General features: G+C 41.3%; 2 protein-coding genes across 4 annotated transcripts in view; both read right to left on the minus strand.

The window, feature by feature from the left end:
• Positions 1 to 1231: 1231 nt before the first annotated feature.
• ankle2 (ankyrin repeat and LEM domain containing 2) lies at positions 1232 to 11676 on the minus strand. 3 transcript variants are annotated; one of them, XM_086076234.1, is made up of 14 exons: positions 10805 to 10916; positions 9315 to 9764; positions 8571 to 8765; positions 7935 to 8119; positions 7606 to 7794; positions 7376 to 7498; positions 6983 to 7046; positions 6461 to 6636; positions 6240 to 6346; positions 5811 to 5998; positions 4231 to 4284; positions 3465 to 4152; positions 2165 to 2296; positions 1232 to 2052 (listed from the first exon to the last, which is right to left on the minus strand). In XM_086076234.1, the coding sequence occupies exons 2-14, from the start codon at positions 9751 to 9753 to the stop codon at positions 1842 to 1844; spliced, it is 2751 nt and encodes a 916-aa protein (XP_085932360.1). In that variant the 5' UTR covers positions 9754 to 9764; positions 10805 to 10916; the 3' UTR covers positions 1232 to 1841. The 3 variants fall into 3 exon arrangements, with proteins under 3 accessions (XP_085932360.1, XP_085932359.1, XP_085932358.1); XM_086076233.1 differs by lacking the exon at positions 10805 to 10916 and adding an exon at positions 11583 to 11676 and having other exon boundaries at positions 3465 to 4284; XM_086076232.1 differs by having other exon boundaries at positions 3465 to 4284.
• A 74-nt stretch (positions 11677 to 11750) lies between these two features.
• Positions 11751 to 20017, minus strand: part of golga3 (golgin A3) — a 17510-nt gene continuing 9243 nt past the window's right edge. Inside the window, 13 exon segments of the mRNA XM_086076897.1 lie at positions 11751 to 13210; positions 14721 to 14887; positions 14996 to 15160; positions 15268 to 15390; positions 15620 to 15752; positions 17157 to 17296; positions 17420 to 17536; positions 17671 to 17868; positions 17981 to 18124; positions 18327 to 18543; positions 18875 to 18969; positions 19066 to 19329; positions 19888 to 19965. Of these exon segments, the coding sequence (XP_085933023.1) occupies positions 13024 to 13210; positions 14721 to 14887; positions 14996 to 15160; positions 15268 to 15390; positions 15620 to 15752; positions 17157 to 17296; positions 17420 to 17536; positions 17671 to 17868; positions 17981 to 18124; positions 18327 to 18543; positions 18875 to 18969; positions 19066 to 19329; positions 19888 to 19965 (2028 nt within the window). The 3' untranslated portion in view covers positions 11751 to 13023.

The following is a 20017-nucleotide window of genomic DNA, read 5'->3' on the forward strand; positions in this document are numbered from 1 at the left end:
ACAATCTTTGTATCTGATCCCTTGTATGCCAACGGATTCGATAATCAGCAAAATTGTTAATGTGATGCTAGATATTTGTACACTCATAGTGGACTCTGCATAGGGCCTTGAGGGGCTCCTGTGTTCATTATGATGAGGATAAGTGTTGAAAAATCATTGATCCAGGAGCAAGCTCTGGTATTAAAGGCAGAGCTTAAACAAACGAGACTAAGTGCAATTTCAGGAAAAATTGCGTGGGAAAGCTGAATGCTTAATAGCTGAATGCATGTGGAATGCTTATGAAGTAAATTCAGGGATAAATTATGAAATTATGACCTCCTGGTTACTGGACAAGTGTAAATCTCATGTGGGAGTTGTTAAACGGCAAAAAAGTGTGGAGAATAAAAATCACAATAACTTATGTGAAGGGCATCATTACATCCAATAGCTCTGATGGTGCTCAAGAGTGGAGTCCTTTCTGGTGTTTTTTCAACCTTCCATAAAACAGAATAGGTTCTCTATAGAATGGATTGATGAAGTCCCCACGCCCCATTTGACAAACAATGGAAGGAAACATTTGTCACTGACCAATTGGTGACATATTGAAAGGAAAGGATGATAGACAGAATTAAAGTAGGAGTGATGTTTTATTGACTACTGAAAGCAAACACATCCTTGACATACAGGAAGAGAATTCATCAAGCGTTAATGCAAAAAGCACAAGAAGCATGTTGTAAGTTTTTAGGGGCACTTTTGCAAAGCTCCACACATTCAGAAACATTCAAAGAGCAAAATATTTATATTTCCTCTTCTAACCTGAGAGCACAAGTGTGATGACAATCTCCTCAGCAAAGTTGTTTGTGCTCTCTGAGAAAGGTTGAGTTCACCAAAAATTACATTCAGAACAAATCAAGTGTAAGTGGAAATTGGTTTTTATCAAAATGTTTTTTCCCCTCCCCTCTTACGGCAGGGAATGTATCCCCCATTTATTATTTTTACTTTACACTTTTCCTCCATTACTTATATTAGAGGGAAAGATCTGCCACGTTTACTTGTCAGCCAGAAATTCTTTTTCAAACTCAAATGTGTGACAAGTACCAGCTCTCAAGTTGTACTTTTAAGTTTTCTTCTGCTCTGTAACTGCAATATAACACTTGACTTGTGTGCGTGTGTGTGTTAGTCTCACACAACGGAAGTGGCTTGAGACACATGAGAATAGTCCAGAAAAAAAAGAAAAGTCACGACATCCTGGTTCCACTGAGAAACGATTAAAAACACATCCATTTATTGAAGAAAATAAAAGCATGGAAGATAGTTTGTGTTTTCCTGGGTTTGTTGCAGGTTGTCCAGATGTGAGCTAGATGATGTGCCCGAGCTGACGGAACGAGTCCATCACTTCAGAAAATTAAGGCAAGTACTGAACTGAAGAAAATGCAGGAAATGGCAGTTGCTTTTTACATCTTTGACAATTTAAAAAAAACAGATTTTGTGCTACTGACCAACATACAAAAAAGATTTTTTTCGTTTCCATTTAAGAACAGGTTTAGTGCTGACAACCCCACACTTAAAATGTTTCTTGTGACAGACTTGAGGGAGTGCGGCTTGTATTCACACCATCCGGAAACATCGACTTGGGCTATGATACAGATGCTCCACACTCGCCACAAATAACATCACCGTCAAATAACACGGTCTGCACCGATAAAGTACACACATCACTGAGGTTCCCTTTTTTTTTTTTTAAATCCTTTTTAAAATATCGTGTGTGCTGCATTTTAATAACAGAACCCCTCCTATGCTATTCCAGTCTTTAATATCTGTTTGTTCGGCGAGGTCGAGGATGTGGCGGCGGAGTCGACCCTTTAAATGGACGACTCGTTCAAGCGCTTGAGGCGAATGCGCTGGATGTAGCTCACGTTGGCGGGGCTGTAGCGGCTGGGGCTGAAATCCGGCGAGGCGGCCTGGCGGGCGGGACTGAAGCGACCCGACGGAGGCGTGAGGACGCCGGAGGGAGAGCCGGGAGTCTGATGCTGCATCCTGAGTCGCGGTTTGACCACTGCGGGGCTCGGCCAACTGGACACGTTGGACAACAGTAAATTGATTTGTTGCTTTTAGGAAACAGGCCGGCGGAGTGTTTGATCAGATGTGCTCAGCTGCAGAGAGCAATCGTACTATTGAAGAGTACCTTTCCATGTCTGAGGAAGAGAAGGACCTCATTGTGCTCATCCACTTGTGAACGCTGGGATATTTTTGGAGGTCCATCTTGACACCCCCTATTGCAGACAACACATCTCTGTCCAACTTGCTCGGCGAATCTCTGTGAAAACATCAAACAATAAGACTGACCTCTTATCCGTGACATCGTAACCATCAGTCCTGGTAGTTTTCTGACATACCTCCTATTTTCCTTATATGGTGTTTTTTCAGGTGAATTGATTGACTTGAGTTACAAATGTGGTCATGGAACAGATTAAAATTGTCAGTCGAGGTCTGGATTTCACTTTTACAATCAGAATTCTGATTACGTCACACGTCAATCCATAATCAATGCAAAGAAAACAGTTATCTTTTACCAGCATTATAATGAATAAAGAAAACTAACGAAATAACAAAATACATTTATTTTATTTTTATTTATTCATAAAACAAAATGCTTTAAAAGAAACGAAAACTCACTGAAACTTCTGTTCATTTTAAAATGAACCCACTAAAATGTCCTTCATTTTCATCTTTACTAATTACGTCATACATCAGCTTTCGGGATTCATTTAAAATGTATTATTTTGGCACTGCTGTACATAAAAAAAGGTTAAAAAGTTGTTTGAGAATGATAGTTTACAGTATGTAAATACACAATACTTGGTGACTCAAAAAAATAATAATATTCATCAGCAAGCTCTGCAGAAGCCTGATAACAATCCTGATCATTTGATTCAGGTGTGTTGGAGGAGGGAAAACTCTAAAACAGGGTTCACCAATTCCAGTCCTCATGGTCCTGCAAGTTTTAGATGTTTCCGCCCACTAGTACACCTGATTCATATAATCAGCTCACCAGCATGCCTGATAACAATCCTGATCTTAAGTATCAGGTTTGTTGGTAGGTGGAAACATCTAAAACCTGCAGGACTCCGGACCTCAAGGACTTGAATTGGTGAACCCGGACTACAACATGCAGGAATTGCGGCCCTCCAGGACAGGAGATTGAGAGCTGTGTTTTAGATTTCTCCCTCCTCCGACACAGCTGATTCAAATGATCAGCTCATCAGTAAGCTCTGCAGAAGCTTGCAAAGATCATTTGAATCAGGTGTGGCGGAGGAGCAAAACATCTCAAACATGCAGGATTGGACCGGAGTTGCCCATCCCTTTGCTACATACATTTCAAATAACTAAAACAAATGCTAAAACCAATAACTAAAGTATTTTTTGAAAAACTTTAATGAAGAGTAATTGAATTAAAAGAAGAAGAAGAAAAGCCTGCTACTCACCCAACGATGAAGAGTCCTCTCCTACTGTGAGGCGGGGTCCTCGGAAGGAACTCATGCGAATGATCTAAGGACTTATAGGAGGATGCAGATGAGCCCGAGCTGCTCAGGTCTCTCCCGCCATGATCCCACGATTTGGACCTTGCGCACAAGTTGCGCACCCCTGACGCCGCCCCCCTTGTCCTGCTCATCATCTCCAGGCCGTCCTCGAAAGCCTCGAAGAACTCCTCGGAGCTACCGCTGCTGTTCCTTTCCTCGCCGTCGCCTCCCTTCAGGGCCTCGTTGCTCTGGCTGTCGTGGCCAATCGACAGCCGCTTCAGCCCGCAGCTCAGGTCCGTGCCGATGGAGGAGCCGTAGGAGTCCGGGGCGTCTCTGTGCCGACTCCCGCCACTGCTCCTCCTCTCCCTGCATCCGTCGGGGCTGTCCGGCGCTTCTTGCAGCGACATGCGCTCAAACTCCACCGACAGGTTGGCGACCGGTGAGAGCAAGCTGGAGGAGGAGGAGCTCCGAGGAGATGCGTTGTCTCCGTTGGAAACGCCGTCTCTTGAGGAGGAGCACGGCCCGTTTTTGCAGACGCCGGGAGACAGCAGGTCCTGCTCGGCCGCCGTCTCGATCAGGTCGCCGCCGCGATACTTGAGTGCCATTGGCATGATGTGAACGTCGTGACCTCCCACCGCACCCTTAAGGTTGTCTATGGATGTGGCGGAGGTGATGCAGGTAAGTGCGGCGTTCTGCCTATTCTTCATCTCCTCGAGGCTGATGTCCTCACCCTCATCCAAGAAGGCACCAACAGAGATGGAGTTGCAGAACTTCTTGGGCTTGCCTGAAAGCAGGGGTGTTCGTTTATAAGTCCACCACTTGCTATCTTGGTTCCAGAGATTACAAATCCAGGTAGAGAAAAGTAAAAACCCTGCCACAGTTTGGCTTCAGCCCCTCGTGCTAGCTAGCTAGCTCCCTAACAGGTAAACAAGCACACGGGGAGCTAGCTAGCTAGCTAGCTGGTGCTAAAGCTAAACTGTGGCTGAGTTTGTACTTTCTGGACCTGGATTTGCCACCTCTGCTTGACTTTAATTACCTTCATTCCAACACGATAAATAAGTAAATAGAAGGATAGCATCAAGAGCCACAAAACCACATTCATGTGCCACTTTTTGTACAATTGAATATAATTACATATTCAACAATAAAGTGCAGCATAATGGAGTCACGTATACACATAGTTGGTGCCCCTTGTTAACCAAAGAACGGACAAAACCAAGACTCCTTCGTGTTTCACACACAGTAGTTACAACCGTCATACACACTTCATCTGATCCATTTTTAGCAAAGTAGAAGTCAACCGTAAACATTTTTTGACAATAATATGTTATATGTGACTTCACTAGTCTAAACTTGACATTCGGATTAATATTACATTTCTGGAATATGAGTTGTGCAGCAAAATCCAGCCGTTTCTCTCCATCTCAAGGGCGGCCATTTTGATGACATCACAGTTGCTCAGGGTTCAGGAAACGACTAATCACAGCTCACCTGTTTTCTGAAGCTGGGCTGTGATTGGTTGTTACCCGAGGCCCGAGCAACTGTGATGTCATTTTCACTCGGCAGCAAGTGGCAAAATGGCCGCCTTCTGATATTGATGGGGAAAAAACTGCTGGATTTTGCTGCTTAACTCATTTTCCACTAATGCAATATTAATCAGAATATCGTATTTAGACTAGTGGGGCTGCATAGAACATATTATTGTCAAGATTTTTTGGGGGGGGTTGACTTCCTCTTTCATTTATTTATCACTAAACAGCACAGTGACTACTTATCACCCTTGAAATAAGCCAATTGACCGTTAACGTTTTGTAGACACCTGTGATGCTAATTTGATAGTCGTTGAGTTGTCGAATAATCTTTACACCTCTATTTTCTAGGGGTACCATCATTTTTGTCCAGGTCAGTTTCATGATTATTATTTTTTTTTTTTTTATTCTGTTGAACCACAAATCTAGAGCATTGTCTGAATTTCATTGGTTAATTCACATAAAATATTCCTTTATTATTATTTATTGATTTTACTAACAAAAGGGTACCAACAATTCCGTCCACATTTGCATGAAGCAAAAATGTCCTGGGAAGCAAGTAGAGATTGAAATTTTTTTTGGGGGTAGGACATTGCCAAATTAGCGTTATTGGGGAATTTTAATTGAGCGGCAATAATTTCAGAAATGGTGATATGCAAATGAGCAAGGGACAACAGCACGCTCATCGTATGCAGCCCCCTCACTCTCACTCTGTTGTTTGTGTGTGTGTTGTAGTATTTTAAATTCATCCCCCCCCACTAACAGTAATCTGTACAGGTACCTGGGGAAGGCGTTTTAAATCGGTTGCTGGTCTCATTCTCTCCCTCTTCGCAAGTTCGGGGAAATAAATCCCTCTTACTCAGGTACTCTTCCAGCTTATGAAGTCCCTTGGATGATGACAGATCGACAAAACTGTCAAGGAAGTCCCAGTATTCCGCCCAGGGATGACCCATCTCGTGAGCCAAATCTCTGGAGGAAGAATACGCATGAATATCATATTAACAAAGTACAGGAAGTGGAGCAAAGTGCTTTGGTGTGCCAACTTGGGGTCGGTTTGTTTTCATTCCATTTTTTAAGGGATTCTAATGTAAAGGTAAAAATAAGCATGCCAAAATTGATCAGCCGCAGTTTTAATGCATGAAAGGACTGGCGGTGGCTGTAAACAACTGCAATTACACAGAGCACGGTTTTATAAATACTGTTGACTTGCCTGCCAACCCGCTCTGCACCGCGGTCGGGATCCGACTTAAGAATGTTGTGGAAATGTTGTGCTCGATTCCTCGGCGGCGTCTTCCAGGAACGGCGAAAATCACCTGCCTAAAAGGGAATGATTATAGTTTGTGGTCTACCACACCAACGGTTCACATAAGATCTTTGACACTGTGAAAACAAATGAAGTGAATGCAGATAAGAAGTGAATGAATGTCGTACTTTAGCGGGACTCAGCGGACCGGCAAAGGCCGTGACGGTCATCAGCGGGTCCAGCGGGCTTTTTGTGTGCCGTTGGATGAGTGAGAGACTTTCCGAGGCCTCGGGTGACCACGGAGCGCCAATGATGGGCTGAGAGGTGTTGTCGGCTGGCCTGAGCAAGGGGATGTAGCAGCGGTCTACGAGTAAGCACAAAGATGGCGTCGCACAGAAGAATCCTCCCAGATGTTACGCTTCCATTTTTGAGTGATGAGCACAGACACGTCTCTACATAATTGTGTGAACAAATACTGTAATGCGCAAAAGTATTATTCGATTCGATTCTTCTACCCTTTGGTTTCATCTGTGACCCAAGGAACCCCTTCTCTGATTGGCTGTCAGTCAAGTGGCAGTTAAAAATATCCACCACTATGCAATTTCTATTTCAACATGTTGAAACGCATTGCGCTTATTGAAGCTGAATTGAATGCTAAATTGTTAGCATGCGCATGAAATTATTATTATTTTTAAATGGTTTGTTCTTACCCTCCAAATAGTCACTTATTTTCTTTTTCACTTCTTGGGTTGAGTTCTTTCTGCTACAAAGAATCTAAGAAAAGGGGGAAACACAGTCAACTGATATTACAGACAGCTGTCACAATACGTCTGTTGCTGGATTCGCCAGGGAGGAAAGAATGTGCTTATGCTCATCTAAATTTAGTCAACAATGTGCAGCGAGGGATTGCGGCCAAAAGATTTCGAAAGCCATAAGGTCAGAACTTCATAAAGTCGCACAAATGAGACTTGAAATAGGGCCTGAGCAACGACCACTGAATTATTATTTTTCTTTAGATAGATTACTTTGGGGGGGTTTTGCCAAATGACCCACATTTTTGAGGCCTTAAACATGCACAAAAACTCAATGTAAATAACACATACATCACAAGGCTTGCGGTCATCACTGTTCTTGCGGTTCTTATCCGTGTCAGGGTGCGAGCACAGCACGTTGACCACGTCTGGACAGCCAAACTTGCAGGCAAAGTGGAGTGGCGTTTCAAAACCCTGACACATGTAAACAGCAAAATATATTGTGAACAAAGACCAGAACAACGCTTTGATTGAACCCGTTTTTTGATGGGCAATTTAAAAAACATTTTTTAAAACCCTACCGCCTTATCTGGAGTGTTGAGGTAAAGATCGACAATGTAACGGATGCGCTTCTGCAGCATGTCTTCTTGGTCGTCGGGGTACATGAGGCGCATAAACTCCGGGTTCTCTAAAGTATCCAGCAGAAGTTGGGCGATGCCGGCTTGATTCTCCTTGGCCGCCACGTGCATCACGTTGTACCGGCAACCCTCCTGAGAACACATTGCAGTCAGAAGTGTGAAGACGAATATCGCTTCTCAACAGCAAAGTGCCTAAAACAACATTTACCCAACCCGATTTAAGTGCACATGCATCACCTTCCACCGTCACAGGTGACTTTTCACATGCTCACCTGCACAATCGTGGGGTTATCCCCGGAGCCAATGAGATAGCGTGGGTTGCTCCAGACAATGTCACTGAAGGCCACCTCGTCTCCCTTCTCCACAGCTTTTCTCAGCTTGGCCGTCAGGTCCTGCGTGCGTGGGCTCTTAAAACTGTTGGCTCGCTCCCTGTTGACGGTATCCACCTCCATCATGTCTAGCGTGCGGGGAGAGACAATACTCAGTGAGGGGCCAGCACTCATCTCTAAAACAGCAAAGTCGTTGCTAGATTAAATTGAATCCAGGTTCACCGACTAAGTGGTGTCTTTATATAAACAATTTATATTATTAACGTGAATAGAAAGCCAACAAAGCAACAACAGAAATGTTACTTAGAATTTACATATACTGCAAAAAAAAAAAAGTTCCCTTAATTGTTTTGATTTTTTTCTTTAGCAGTACATATACACTTTTCAAAACACTTAGTACCTCTAACTTATTTTTTATTTTTTGCAGTATATATTCAGTAAACAGGACAATGATAATATCCCTGAAACTTTTGATTTACACTTTGGTTTTTCAATTCAATTTCAGGGACATTATCGTTGTCCTGTTTGATTTGCATTTTATACAAAGCATTCAGCTCAACACTATTATACATACTGTACCTTTACTGCCGATTTGGCCTGGCTTAACAGGAGACACACATGCCATGGATTTGTTGGGAGAGGGGAAGTAGTCACACATCCCCTTGGCAAACTTCTCCGCATCCTCACGGTTGGAAAAGGCTTTAAAACGTGCTCCCTTCATCCCCTTTACAGCTTGAAGGGCATCTTTCCTATCTGTATAAACATGTGCTCTTTCTACAGACAGACAATCATCTGCGTAAGTACGCGCTTGTTGTTATAGTATGTTATTCCGCGGCATGAAAAGTTGCTGTCCATGTTTGCTTTTGTGTGTACTCAAATTTTAACTGCTTGCCTGGCATATAACAAAAAACGTCAATTGAGTTTAAGGACAAGGGGAACATTGACCCATGACCCAGACATTATATGGGAGAGGTTTAGCAGCACAAATACTAATGGTACATTAATGCTTGTGCTTGGAAGCACATAGTGGTAACTTTCAAGCATGTTGAGTTGCACTTAGAAAGTAGGACAATAATGAAGGTACCATTAATAAACAGGCAGGCATTGTGATTACCGGTAGCTTTAAAAAGGGACTTGAAATATAGTGCAAGGCCACTTTTCTAAATACAAAACGCATTTGTTAATAACAACAAGGAAGTGTCCACGTGGTAAGATCAGACAGTCGTACATAGATGACACGGGTGACAAATGTATGCCAAAAATGATATCGTGAAACACTAAGTCGGGATTGTCTCCTAAAAACAAAAAGCAATGCTTTCTTACCATTTCGAGACAAAATGTCCTCCCACGACGGACATACTCCGTAATAAAAGGCCGGGGATACTTGTGCTGCTTTTGAAGGGGATTTCATTTTGGATTGAGTGCTAGAGATTTCCTCTTCCTCGGGCGGGTTGAGCCCCACGCCGTAGCCAAAGTCCAGTTCCTCATTTGGGCCGCTGCATGCTGCAACAGTTGAGTTGGTACACGGTAAAGCTTGGTCACGGTCAGTTGCTGAGGCCACGCCGTCCGCATCCCTCGCAGAGGAACCATTGTCCGTTTCAGTGGTGCCGCTCTCCGGCCCAGCGAGCATTCGCGCCAACTTCTTTTCAAAGATAGATCGGGTGCTGGCCGTGATGGCGACGCACTTCAGGTCTGCCCGGGCAAATTCCTCACGCAGTTCATCAGCAGTCAGGCCCTTCAGCCTGGTCAAAACTGCCTCCATTCTTCAGCTCCCTGGGAAAGAGCAGAATGACTCAACTAAAGACAAGCCGCTATTAATACTGTCATAGCAATAACTTGGTATTAATTTATAAATCCAGAGAATAAACTGTCAATGATAATGTGTACTGTCCACAAAATGATCATTGAATAGCAATCCAGAAAATCACCTGAGAGATGGAACACGAGCTCGCAAACACATGCAGGGCGATGACATGAGAAATAATTCCTAAAGTATTGATGACTTGACTACAACTGTCCCCAGCAGCACACGGGCAAGCAAAACGCACCTCCTTAACTGACCTTTCAGTTGGGCATCGGGGAATTCATACTTGCGATGCGTCTTGAAATCAATTCCACAGAAGGTGTCATCAGAGTTCTTTCAAAGCTATTTGGAAACTGACAGAAGTGTCTGAGAATTTCGCCCAGTGTTATTTCATCTAATCCGTTATTCCCACAGCAATAGACAGCAAATAGCAAATCCCATTATTTATAGAAGCATATTGATCTTTTTATTGGAGGAGCACAAATCTCCTTTTTCAACAGTCCTATAGTTCAGATCAGGATCTAGCTGTCTCTCTCTGTCACACGGCGAGCAAATTGATCATCATCTGCTTTTTCTTCAATATCGCACTTGGTAGAGATAAATCACTGTAACCCCGTTAACATCAAGCAAAAACAACAACAACACATGCATGTACAGCTAGCCTGTGCTAGCGAGTTTGCTATCATATCAATGAGGTTGGACAGCCGGGTAGTGAGCATGGCTAGCATGGTAGAATCAGCTCTGATGAAATCCTTCCCCAAAAGGAGAAACGTATGTCATTTGGGCAAAGACTATCAAGATGCACAATATTACATACAAATACGTATTTGTTTAAAGATACGGCGGCTGGATTAGTCGATTCAATGCATGCTGTCACACCCAACTGTCATTTGAGGTGGCTTCTCAGCCTGCAACGTACAAATTCAATACGTCTTCGGGGTGATGATGCCGATAAAAACCAAAAGTGCATCTGATGACATCTTGTAAAAAAATCAGTACTCATACTCACAGAGCAACATGTTTTGTATTTTACGATGAGCTTTAGGCGGTCCTCGTTAGTTTTACACAGATAAAGTGGTGGACAGACACAAAGCTGAGGACGGTCTGATAGTCTCGTCTCATTGTTTACAACGTTTTCTGCGCATGCTCAGTTTCAAGACTGTGCGAATGTAACGTTCCCCATCTGTGGGAAATTTTAAAATTTCAACAAGGACCACTCACAGCATTATATTCACTATATACGCGAATACGCTAGTGCATATACATTCTGTTTCTAAAATTATTTGTGGTATTTAGGGGCCATAACAGCAAATATATTTTTGCATTTTGTGCAGTTAAGTGCATATTTTGCGTTTGTCATTTCGTCTTTGTCTTTAAACTAAGTTCTGAAGCATAAATACATCAAATTGATTTGTACGAACAAACAAAAAAGCACGCACACTGTGTCTACAGGAAACAATGGTAAAAGTAAAATCAGTTAATGGTAAAAGTAAAATCAGTTAACAAACGTCTGGGACAGTAACTGACAACTGTCAGAACATACCAATAGGCAAAATACTTTAGTTGCCCCTTAAACTGTCAGCCGCAAAAGACTGAAAACACCAGTTGGAACTTTTGAGCGCATTCTGAAGAGGTCGTGCTAACGTTAGCCTCTTTGCAATGTAAGATTATCACCATCGCCCGCGTCCGTCAGCGTACATTTGTGCATTGGTTTGATGTTCTATGTTTAAAAAGTATATGGAATGGTCATATGATAATGGTAAAAACATCAAATAGACCATGCCCACCTCCTCCTCCGCTCCTCAGCTACCAGATGGTTTCAAAATACTGACAGGAAGGACCCAGTCAGTGTCGCCTAACGTGGTGCCTGAACAAAAATAATGACGTGGACTAAAAGTGAGTATTTAACCAACTTCCGCTCGAGGAGTAACGCCAAGGGAATTGTGCGACTTGAAAACATGTCAACAGTCTTTTAATCAATTTTAATCATACAAAAAAGGACAAAAGTGTTAAGATTCACAAGCCATTCCCTTTAAAATGCCAAGCGTACAGTTGTATAGAGAACATTTTGGATTACTTACCAAACTGCGACAGGGGGGAAAAAAACTCATTGACGGTACCACCAGAATTCCAACACTTTTGTTAGTATTGGGAATATTTTTTTTCACAACTTGCATTTTCTTTACACTATTAAACATTTATGATTAATTTACAGCCATACAAAAAGAAAACATATATTAACGTCTGGAAACAATCAACCCAGTAATCATACAAGATGATACTGTAGTCACCTTTCATCACCATGTACACAAATAAAAAGAACATGGAGACAGACCTTTTGGTAGTAACCATTTCTCAACATTCTACTTGCTTTCATTCTGTTACATTTTCATCAAAGGGCATGGTATGTCAGTTACGTGGCCCACATACTTGCACAGATTTTCACACTCAAACTATATTACAGCTTGCACATACCCGCAGCAAAACAGTATATTTAACCCGATTTCAGGACAGTAAAGGCTTAAGGCTCCCCCCCCGCATAATAACTACAGCAGTCCATGCTAGACAAGACACCTCCATACATAACCAAGACTCATGTTAACATAGATTTTAAGAACTTGTGGTCAGTTAAAACAAAAACGACCTACTGCATTTTAACAAAGGCAATGAAAACAAAAGTTTAGTGCGCACGACAAGTTGCAATGATGTTCCACCACCAGCTGCTTACCTGACAAGGAGTAACCCTGTTAGTTAAATCCTGAATGGATGACATCAGCCAAGTACAGGCATAAGAAGTGGAAGAAAAGGTCTTGGCCAATGTGGCTTACACCTCTTTACATATTGTCAGTCAATCATCAAAGCCGTTGAATCCAAATTATAAGGAGAAACATACCTGAACAGCTGATATCAAACGTGCCTGAACAAATGCTCTATTTCAACAAATAACAATATCAGGGTTTGTATTGGTGTGGTTAATGTGCAATTCTTTAACTCTAATAAATAAGTAACACAAGGGCATAACATTATACAAACAAAAGGTCAAATAATAAAAATAAAAGAATAAAGCTGTGGTATACGTATTACTCTGCATAAGCACTCCTGTAATTATTGGAGAAAAATGTCAAATGTTGAGAGCCGTTGTTTAAAAAAAGAAAAATGGAATAAATGACTAACAACACATTTGTGGATAAAACTCCACTTTCATCATAGCCTGACAAAAGTTTGCGTTCATAACTGCTGCTGTTCCGATTCATTTTCCACCACTGTGTCGTTCAGTTGTCTTGATACATTAGTGATGTTGTTTTGAAGTCCAAGTTGAGCCAGTCCTTCCTCTGTGTTTGGCCATGAGCTCATGGACTCGGTTACAGTTACTGTGTGCTCCTCCATTTGCTTTTGGAGGCTGTCCATCTCCTCCCTGACAAAAATGAGGAGGAAAAAAACATCACGGCATATGCAGACGAGCATTGGAAACTGTGTTTTATCTTACACATGCAGATAAACGGTGTACTAGAACAGTAGTTCTCAAACTGGGGTACACAAAATAATGATCAATAAATTAGTAATGTGTCAATTAAAAAAATCGATTCCTACACGTGCACAACAACACCGATTATGCCTCCCTATCTTAGGGCCTATTTAAATCTCATATGCAGGCCCCTCCAAAAGTATTGGAACGGCAAGGTCAACTCCTCTGTTTTGATTCTACAATATACTGAAGACATTTGAGCTTTAAATCTAAAGTATGAGACAAAAGATCAGACTTCCAGCTTTTATATCATGGCATTTGCATCTGGATATTTTAAATAACTCAGGACAGAGCACATTTGGTTTGAACCCATCCACTTTCCAAGTGAACAAAAAGTATTGGAACATGGTGTGACTGATGGGCATTTGTAGTTGCCCAGATGTTGCCTTTTAGAGCCAATTACTGGACCTTAACCCAATAGAGCATGCAGACTTAAGACCCCCCCCCCCCCCCCAGAAACAAACAAGAACTGAAAGGCTGCAGTAAATGCCTGAAAACGTATTTCCGATGAAGAATGCTAAAGTCTGGTGAAATCCCAGGTTTCATGCAGTTATTGCAAATAAGGGTTAGGCCACAAAATATGACATTTTATTCACTTTAAGGTTAATTTAGTAATGTCTGTTCCAAATATTTTGCTCACTTGAATAGTGGGTGGGTTCAAAAAAAAAGTGCTCTGTCCTGAGTTGTTTGTTTCTTGTTATTGCATGCAGCACCATGAAATAAACGATGAAATTCTGAACTCCTGTATCATATTCATATTTTCATCTGAAACCAAAATGTCTTCAGTACACAACAACAACAAAGGAATTGCCCTTGACGTACCAATTCTTTTGGAGGAGTCTGTATGATTCTGACAACTCTTGACATTCCTGCACGAGCGCAGCATTTCACAGCTCTCGCTTTCATATATAGTTAGTTACACAAGTGAGGCATGCAAACACGATGCAGCTTGGAAGCACATACCTCGGGTTAAACATTTTCAGCATGCAGATAAAATCTGTGTTTTTGTAACGCATGGTCACCACAATCAACGTCACGGCTTGCCTTCCACAGAAATGCTGCTCGTTTGACTTACTAGTCACTTAAAAAAAAAAGTAGTGCTACTAGTAAAAGTTAGTAATTATAAGGTTGGCAGCACTTGACTGTTCTTTTATAAACTAACACCGCTCTGTTAACAGCCATGTTGTTAGTGTAAGCAGTGCACGACAGCTAGTCATGATGGATAAATAGTTAACGTGATTTCATTTCACTTTCTGAAGTTTCTATTAAACAGGTCACGAGTATTTAAGTTCTTTTAGGTGAGCCATCATTGTTTGGATTAACTGGCATGAGGACGAGGGGTCGTTGTAAAAATGTCTCCTCTATCATTTGAGAATGAGAGTACAACCGAGCATCTTACTTGAGCTGCCGCAAACAGTTGTGCAAGTTGTTGAGCGGCTCCTTGTTGACCGAAGTCGACGGTTTTAGTAACTCATCAAGAAGTGAGGCTGGCACCGGGCAGTCAGGGATCTTTACCGGCGTCACTGGGTTGGATGGGGTCCCTTCACTCTTTAATTCCATCCGTTGCTGTTATAACAATATCAGAAAATTGTAGGGCTATATCTATCTTCTTGCATCCGGCTGGCTAACAAATGGTCGCCAGTGTGAAATGATCAAAACAAAACAAGCAATCACCTTTCTCAGACGGTTCTGCTTGAGCTCCTGCTTGAGTTGCTGGTTTTGTAGCAGAACGGTCTTCATGCTGTTCTTCAGCTCACCCACTTTAGCTTGTAGCATAAATTTGTCCTTCCTTGTATCACTCAGCTCCTCCTGGACTGTCTCCAACTCGACCTTTATGTTCTGTGACAGACAGGCTTAAACTAAATCCACCCATTTGAAAAAAAGAGCAGGTGCCGATCATGATATTCATGACTGCTTTGCACAGTTATTCGTTAATAAAGACTTGCCTGCAAAGCGGTCTGCAGGTTGTCCAGCTCCCTGTGCTGGCACTCCTCCATCATCTCCAACTGCTGCTTCTGAGTCTCAATCTCCCTCTGCCTTTGTTCCACCTCCCACTTAAGGTCCTCAACCTGTGAGTTGTCAGCATTAGAATTTGAATGAGACAATGTGTCGCTCAGAACACATTTCCACCAATGCAGTATTCAACTTTAGAATTGTACTTGTATTATATAGCTAGCAACACTTTTTCTTCATTCAAATCACAATAAAAACTTGGCAAACAACGGGGACATTAACCAATTCCAGCATCAAGTCCAATAACAGTAGTCTCTCTCAATGCATGTCAAATCATCTCCTTACCTCTTGGTTAGTGAGGGGCTTCTTCGACAGCTCTTCGTCCAGTTGTTTCTGGAGGATCTGGAGTTGGGAATGGGCTTCAGCCAGCTCCTCTTGGAAACTGGAGATCTCCTGAGCATGCGTCTCATCCTGAGATCTGTGGGTATAGTCAAAGATAGATAGTGTTGCAAAAGGTTAAAAACAAAACAACAACAACAACAACAAAAACAGGAAACTTTCCATTGCAAATATTACCATTCTCTTTGGTAATTTAGCAAAGAAACTTTTGAATTTTTGTTTTTATTAAGTTTGGCAATTAATGGTGTTATCATGTATTGTCAAACCATAACATACACTTTACAAAATAATGACTACAGTGATGTTAAAAAGTATTTTATATAAGTATATCAATAACCACTAATACTGTCCGTCATCGGCAGCTCTTTTCTTTTTTTAGGGGACTTCTAAGCAGGGCACATAATATGAGAGTGCAGGAGAGAGCAGTTATGCAGGGAGGAGAAGGGATGGAGCAAGACGTAAGAGACACTGCAAACAAGGGATGCCTTTTTTGATCTGTTGATGTGCATTGTACTAAAAAAAATTAAATACAGATCAAATTGGTGCCAGCAGGTACTAGTTAGCCTCAATGACACCATGAGTAGCCCATGGCTGTAGTGATGGGACACTGTAATTTACTAAGAAGAATTGTTGAGAAGAATGCTAACATTTATTTAAATTTAACATGGAACATTCGTAATGTACCAACAATTCTATAGTTTGTTGAAATAAAATAGAAAATACTGTTTTTATTTACCCAAATAAATATATATATATTTTTTAAATATAAATATATTTTAGGGCTGTGATTTCAATACCGTAATATCGTGATATTTTTGCTTATGGTTACCACACCATCAGAACATATTATCGGTCCATGTCAAAATTAGTGTTGTTCGGATACCGATACTGGTATGGGCAGAGGCCCCGATACTGCATTAAAACAGTGGTATTGGTATCGGTGAGTACTAACAAGTAACATGCCAATAACATTAATTCTGACACCAATATAGGACTTTGGATGCAGCATCTTGTGTCTTGCTCTGAACCAATGGCAGGACAGTTTTTTCATGTTGAGAAAAAAATTAACTTCGATATCGGTATGGTATCGGCATTGGCCGATACTGCAAAGCTCGGTATCGGAATCAGTATCGGGGCCAAAAAACGTATCGGAACAACACTAGTCAAAATGAAAATGTAACATCCATTCATTCATATGCTTAAAAAAATATCAGTGTGTTTGTTTCATTTTTGTAATTATTAAATTGTAATTGAAAATGTGATGTACCCAAATTGTTAAATCTCAATAGTGATCATGGCATAATGGGAGTATTTTGGAGTACAATATATCATTAAATAAAATCTGAAAGAGTCAAGGTTTTTAAACAAATTGTGAGGTGCCCTTTTTTTTGTTTGCATGCAAAGTTTACTAATGCAATGTATCAACACGACATGATACATTTCCATAGACATCTGTATTCTGTAACAAACTTATTGTGCATACTGTAGCTTGTGGGCTTCATGATGCAGAGCTTTGACCAAGTCTTCTTTGGCCTGCAGATCTTTCTTGATCTCTGACAGTTCCAACATGGCAGCCCTGTAGTGCCTCCTATTGTGAGCTGCTTCAGCCTTTACTGTTGCCATCTAGAAAGACAAATCCAATCATTACTAACAAAAAGTGCAAAGATGACTGCTATTTGACTAACTACAAAAGACCCAAGCCTCCGACGCTCTCGATAAGAGAAAACTGTCACAGACAACTTGTACCTGTTCTTTAAGATCTTTAACTTTGCTTTTCTCTTTTTCCAAGGCAAGCTGTAGGGTTTGCACCACCTGCTTCATTTGTTGGTCTTCTTCCTCTTTGCGTTTGAGAACCGCTTGAACCTGAATAAGCGGATGTATGAAAGAACAATTTAACTTTTAAGAAGATGACCTTTCACACAAACTAGGTGAAAATGCTATCCACAGTGTACATAAAACACTCAAGCAAGCAAAACCCACTCGTTGCAATGCTTCACCTGTAAATTGAGCTGTACTAGATCAGCCTCTCGCTTCGCTAAAGCACACTCCAAGATATTGGCATGTTCCCGCAGCGTACTGTGGGACTGGGTCAGTCCAGCCAATTTCCCTTTTTCATGTTCCAGCTCAAGTGCTAGCTTCTTGTTAGCATCTTCTAGTTTTCGGATCCGCTTCTTGAAGCATCGTGACTCTTGAAGCTTTAGAAAAAGTGACATTAAGCCATTAAGGAAGCCAAAGATGGAATAACACAGGAAAGTATCAAGTACATTTTCTAAAAACTTTAATTCAAGCCGACATTTGATGTCCCACCTCGTCTTCTAACTCCAGGACCTTCTCCTGGTACTCCTCTAACTCGGTTGAAGTGAGAGTAATGACTTCTTCAAGCTCCTTCTCTAACATTGCTTTGCTTTTGGTCACAACCTGGAGTGCAGTCTGAAGAGATTCAACCTTCTCCTAGGGAACAAACAAAACCGGTTATTATGGAATTTATAACACTTGTATTCAACAATAGCAATTACTGAACTCGTAGTAACTTAATACATTGATGACTTGTCAATCATGAAAAGATAATTAAATATCTGCAAAAATGTGTGATACTGTTCTTATTGTATAGTACAGAAGTATAGTAAATAATTAAGGTGTGGCAGGTTTATACCTGCAGAATGTGGTTGTTTCCTCCATCGGACACCTGAGCTTTGAGCTTTTGCAGCTCAGCCTCAGTGGTCTCCTTGACAGTCAGGGCCTCTTGCAGCCTCCTACTCAGGATGCTGACAGCATTCTCGTACGCCTTGTGTTTGGCCTTCACTTCCTTCTGAGCGCTGGTCAAATCCGTCCCCAGTCGCTTCATATGCACTTTTTGCTCAGAAATGGCTCTATTTCAAGTAGAAAAAATGTTTAAAAAAATGCATTCAATCAAGAAGAAATGTGCAATTACCGTAACTTTAGATGTATGCAACTTAACAACAGTTATCAGCGTATGTACGTGTCTTTGTTATGTCGCAAATTAGGTCCTCTGATTAAGAGATTTTCACTAGGCACGAGTAATATGTGAACAAAAAGGGGTCTCTTACGGGTTACGTATCTTGTGCAAGCCAACAAAAGATTTTATTTGAAGAAACTAATGCAGAGATACTTGTCATGGTCCAGATCAATTAGGCAGGAATTATTCAAGTGCCACTGTGCTTTATGAAAAACATGACTCACTTTTTGGCTTCCGTTTCCATTTTCTCCACTTGTTTCCTAAGACTTTCATTCTCTTCTGTCACAGCCACAAGCTGACTCTGATCAAACTGCAAGGACTGGGAAGGAAAATAGCAAGGCTTAAAAAACAAAAAAAAAAGCAGCACCGACTTTACTGAATTAAAAACAGGAGAAATTGCAGCACTTCTAATTACCTGGATCTGTGTTTCAAGGTGGTCTCGTTCTCTCTGAATGTCTTGCAGATGACTTTCCATGTTATTAATCTGTTCCTGGACTCGGAGTACTTCTTTCTGCAGCCGGCCCTGCTCCAAATCAGCCTTTTGCTTATCCCCCTGAGTGTCCACAAGTTCTTGTTTTAGGTCCTTCACCTCTGCCAGAAGACGTTTTTTAGTCGACTTGAGCTCACTGATCAACTTGTCTTTGGAGATTGCATCCCGACGGTAGGCTTCCACCATCACCTGTGAAGGAAAATGTAATATTCATGAGTTATCAGCCATATTCCAGGGAAAACAACAGTACAGTGATGATTGTAGACAAGTCGTCATTCAGAGAACACAGAATGGATAAAGTGAAGTCTTATAATTTCTGTCAATAAACCACTCCCTCTTTATCTCATCTTTTCATAGCATACTGTGCAACATCCATCACTTCTCAATTCAGCGAGGCACTTTGTTTATTCTAGCTGTGACAGTCATCCAGCGCCACAATAAGCACGTCCTCCCACGATAACATCAGCATTGGCCAGAGTGGAGATTCCCACAATAATATATTGTGAACAGAAATAATGTACTGCTTTTGGTCAACAGTTTCACACTCCATACTTGCAGGGAAATAAAGTGATTCAATTTGGCCCATTATTTACAATTTTGCAAGAAGGGTCTTACAATAGAGAACAAATTCTTGAAAAGTTATTTTCTCTGCTTGGAATGATACAAGCTGTGATGAGTTTTCTCCCACAGGTGACAACATTACTTCTAATTCATTTATGTGGCATAATGATAATTTAGATTTGTTACCTTTTGTTGATGGAACTGTTCCTTCAATTTTTGAACTTGTTTTTTGAAGGAACCATTTTCTTGCTGTAGCTTTTCAATCTATAACAAAGCAAATGCCTATCAATATTACTTCAGATAAACAAATGATTTA

This window comes from Leptonotus elevatus, chromosome 5, assembly GCF_054856555.1.
Source record: "Leptonotus elevatus isolate MCC_2025b chromosome 5, RoL_Lele_1.0, whole genome shotgun sequence".
NCBI lineage: Eukaryota > Metazoa > Chordata > Actinopteri > Syngnathiformes > Syngnathidae > Leptonotus > Leptonotus elevatus.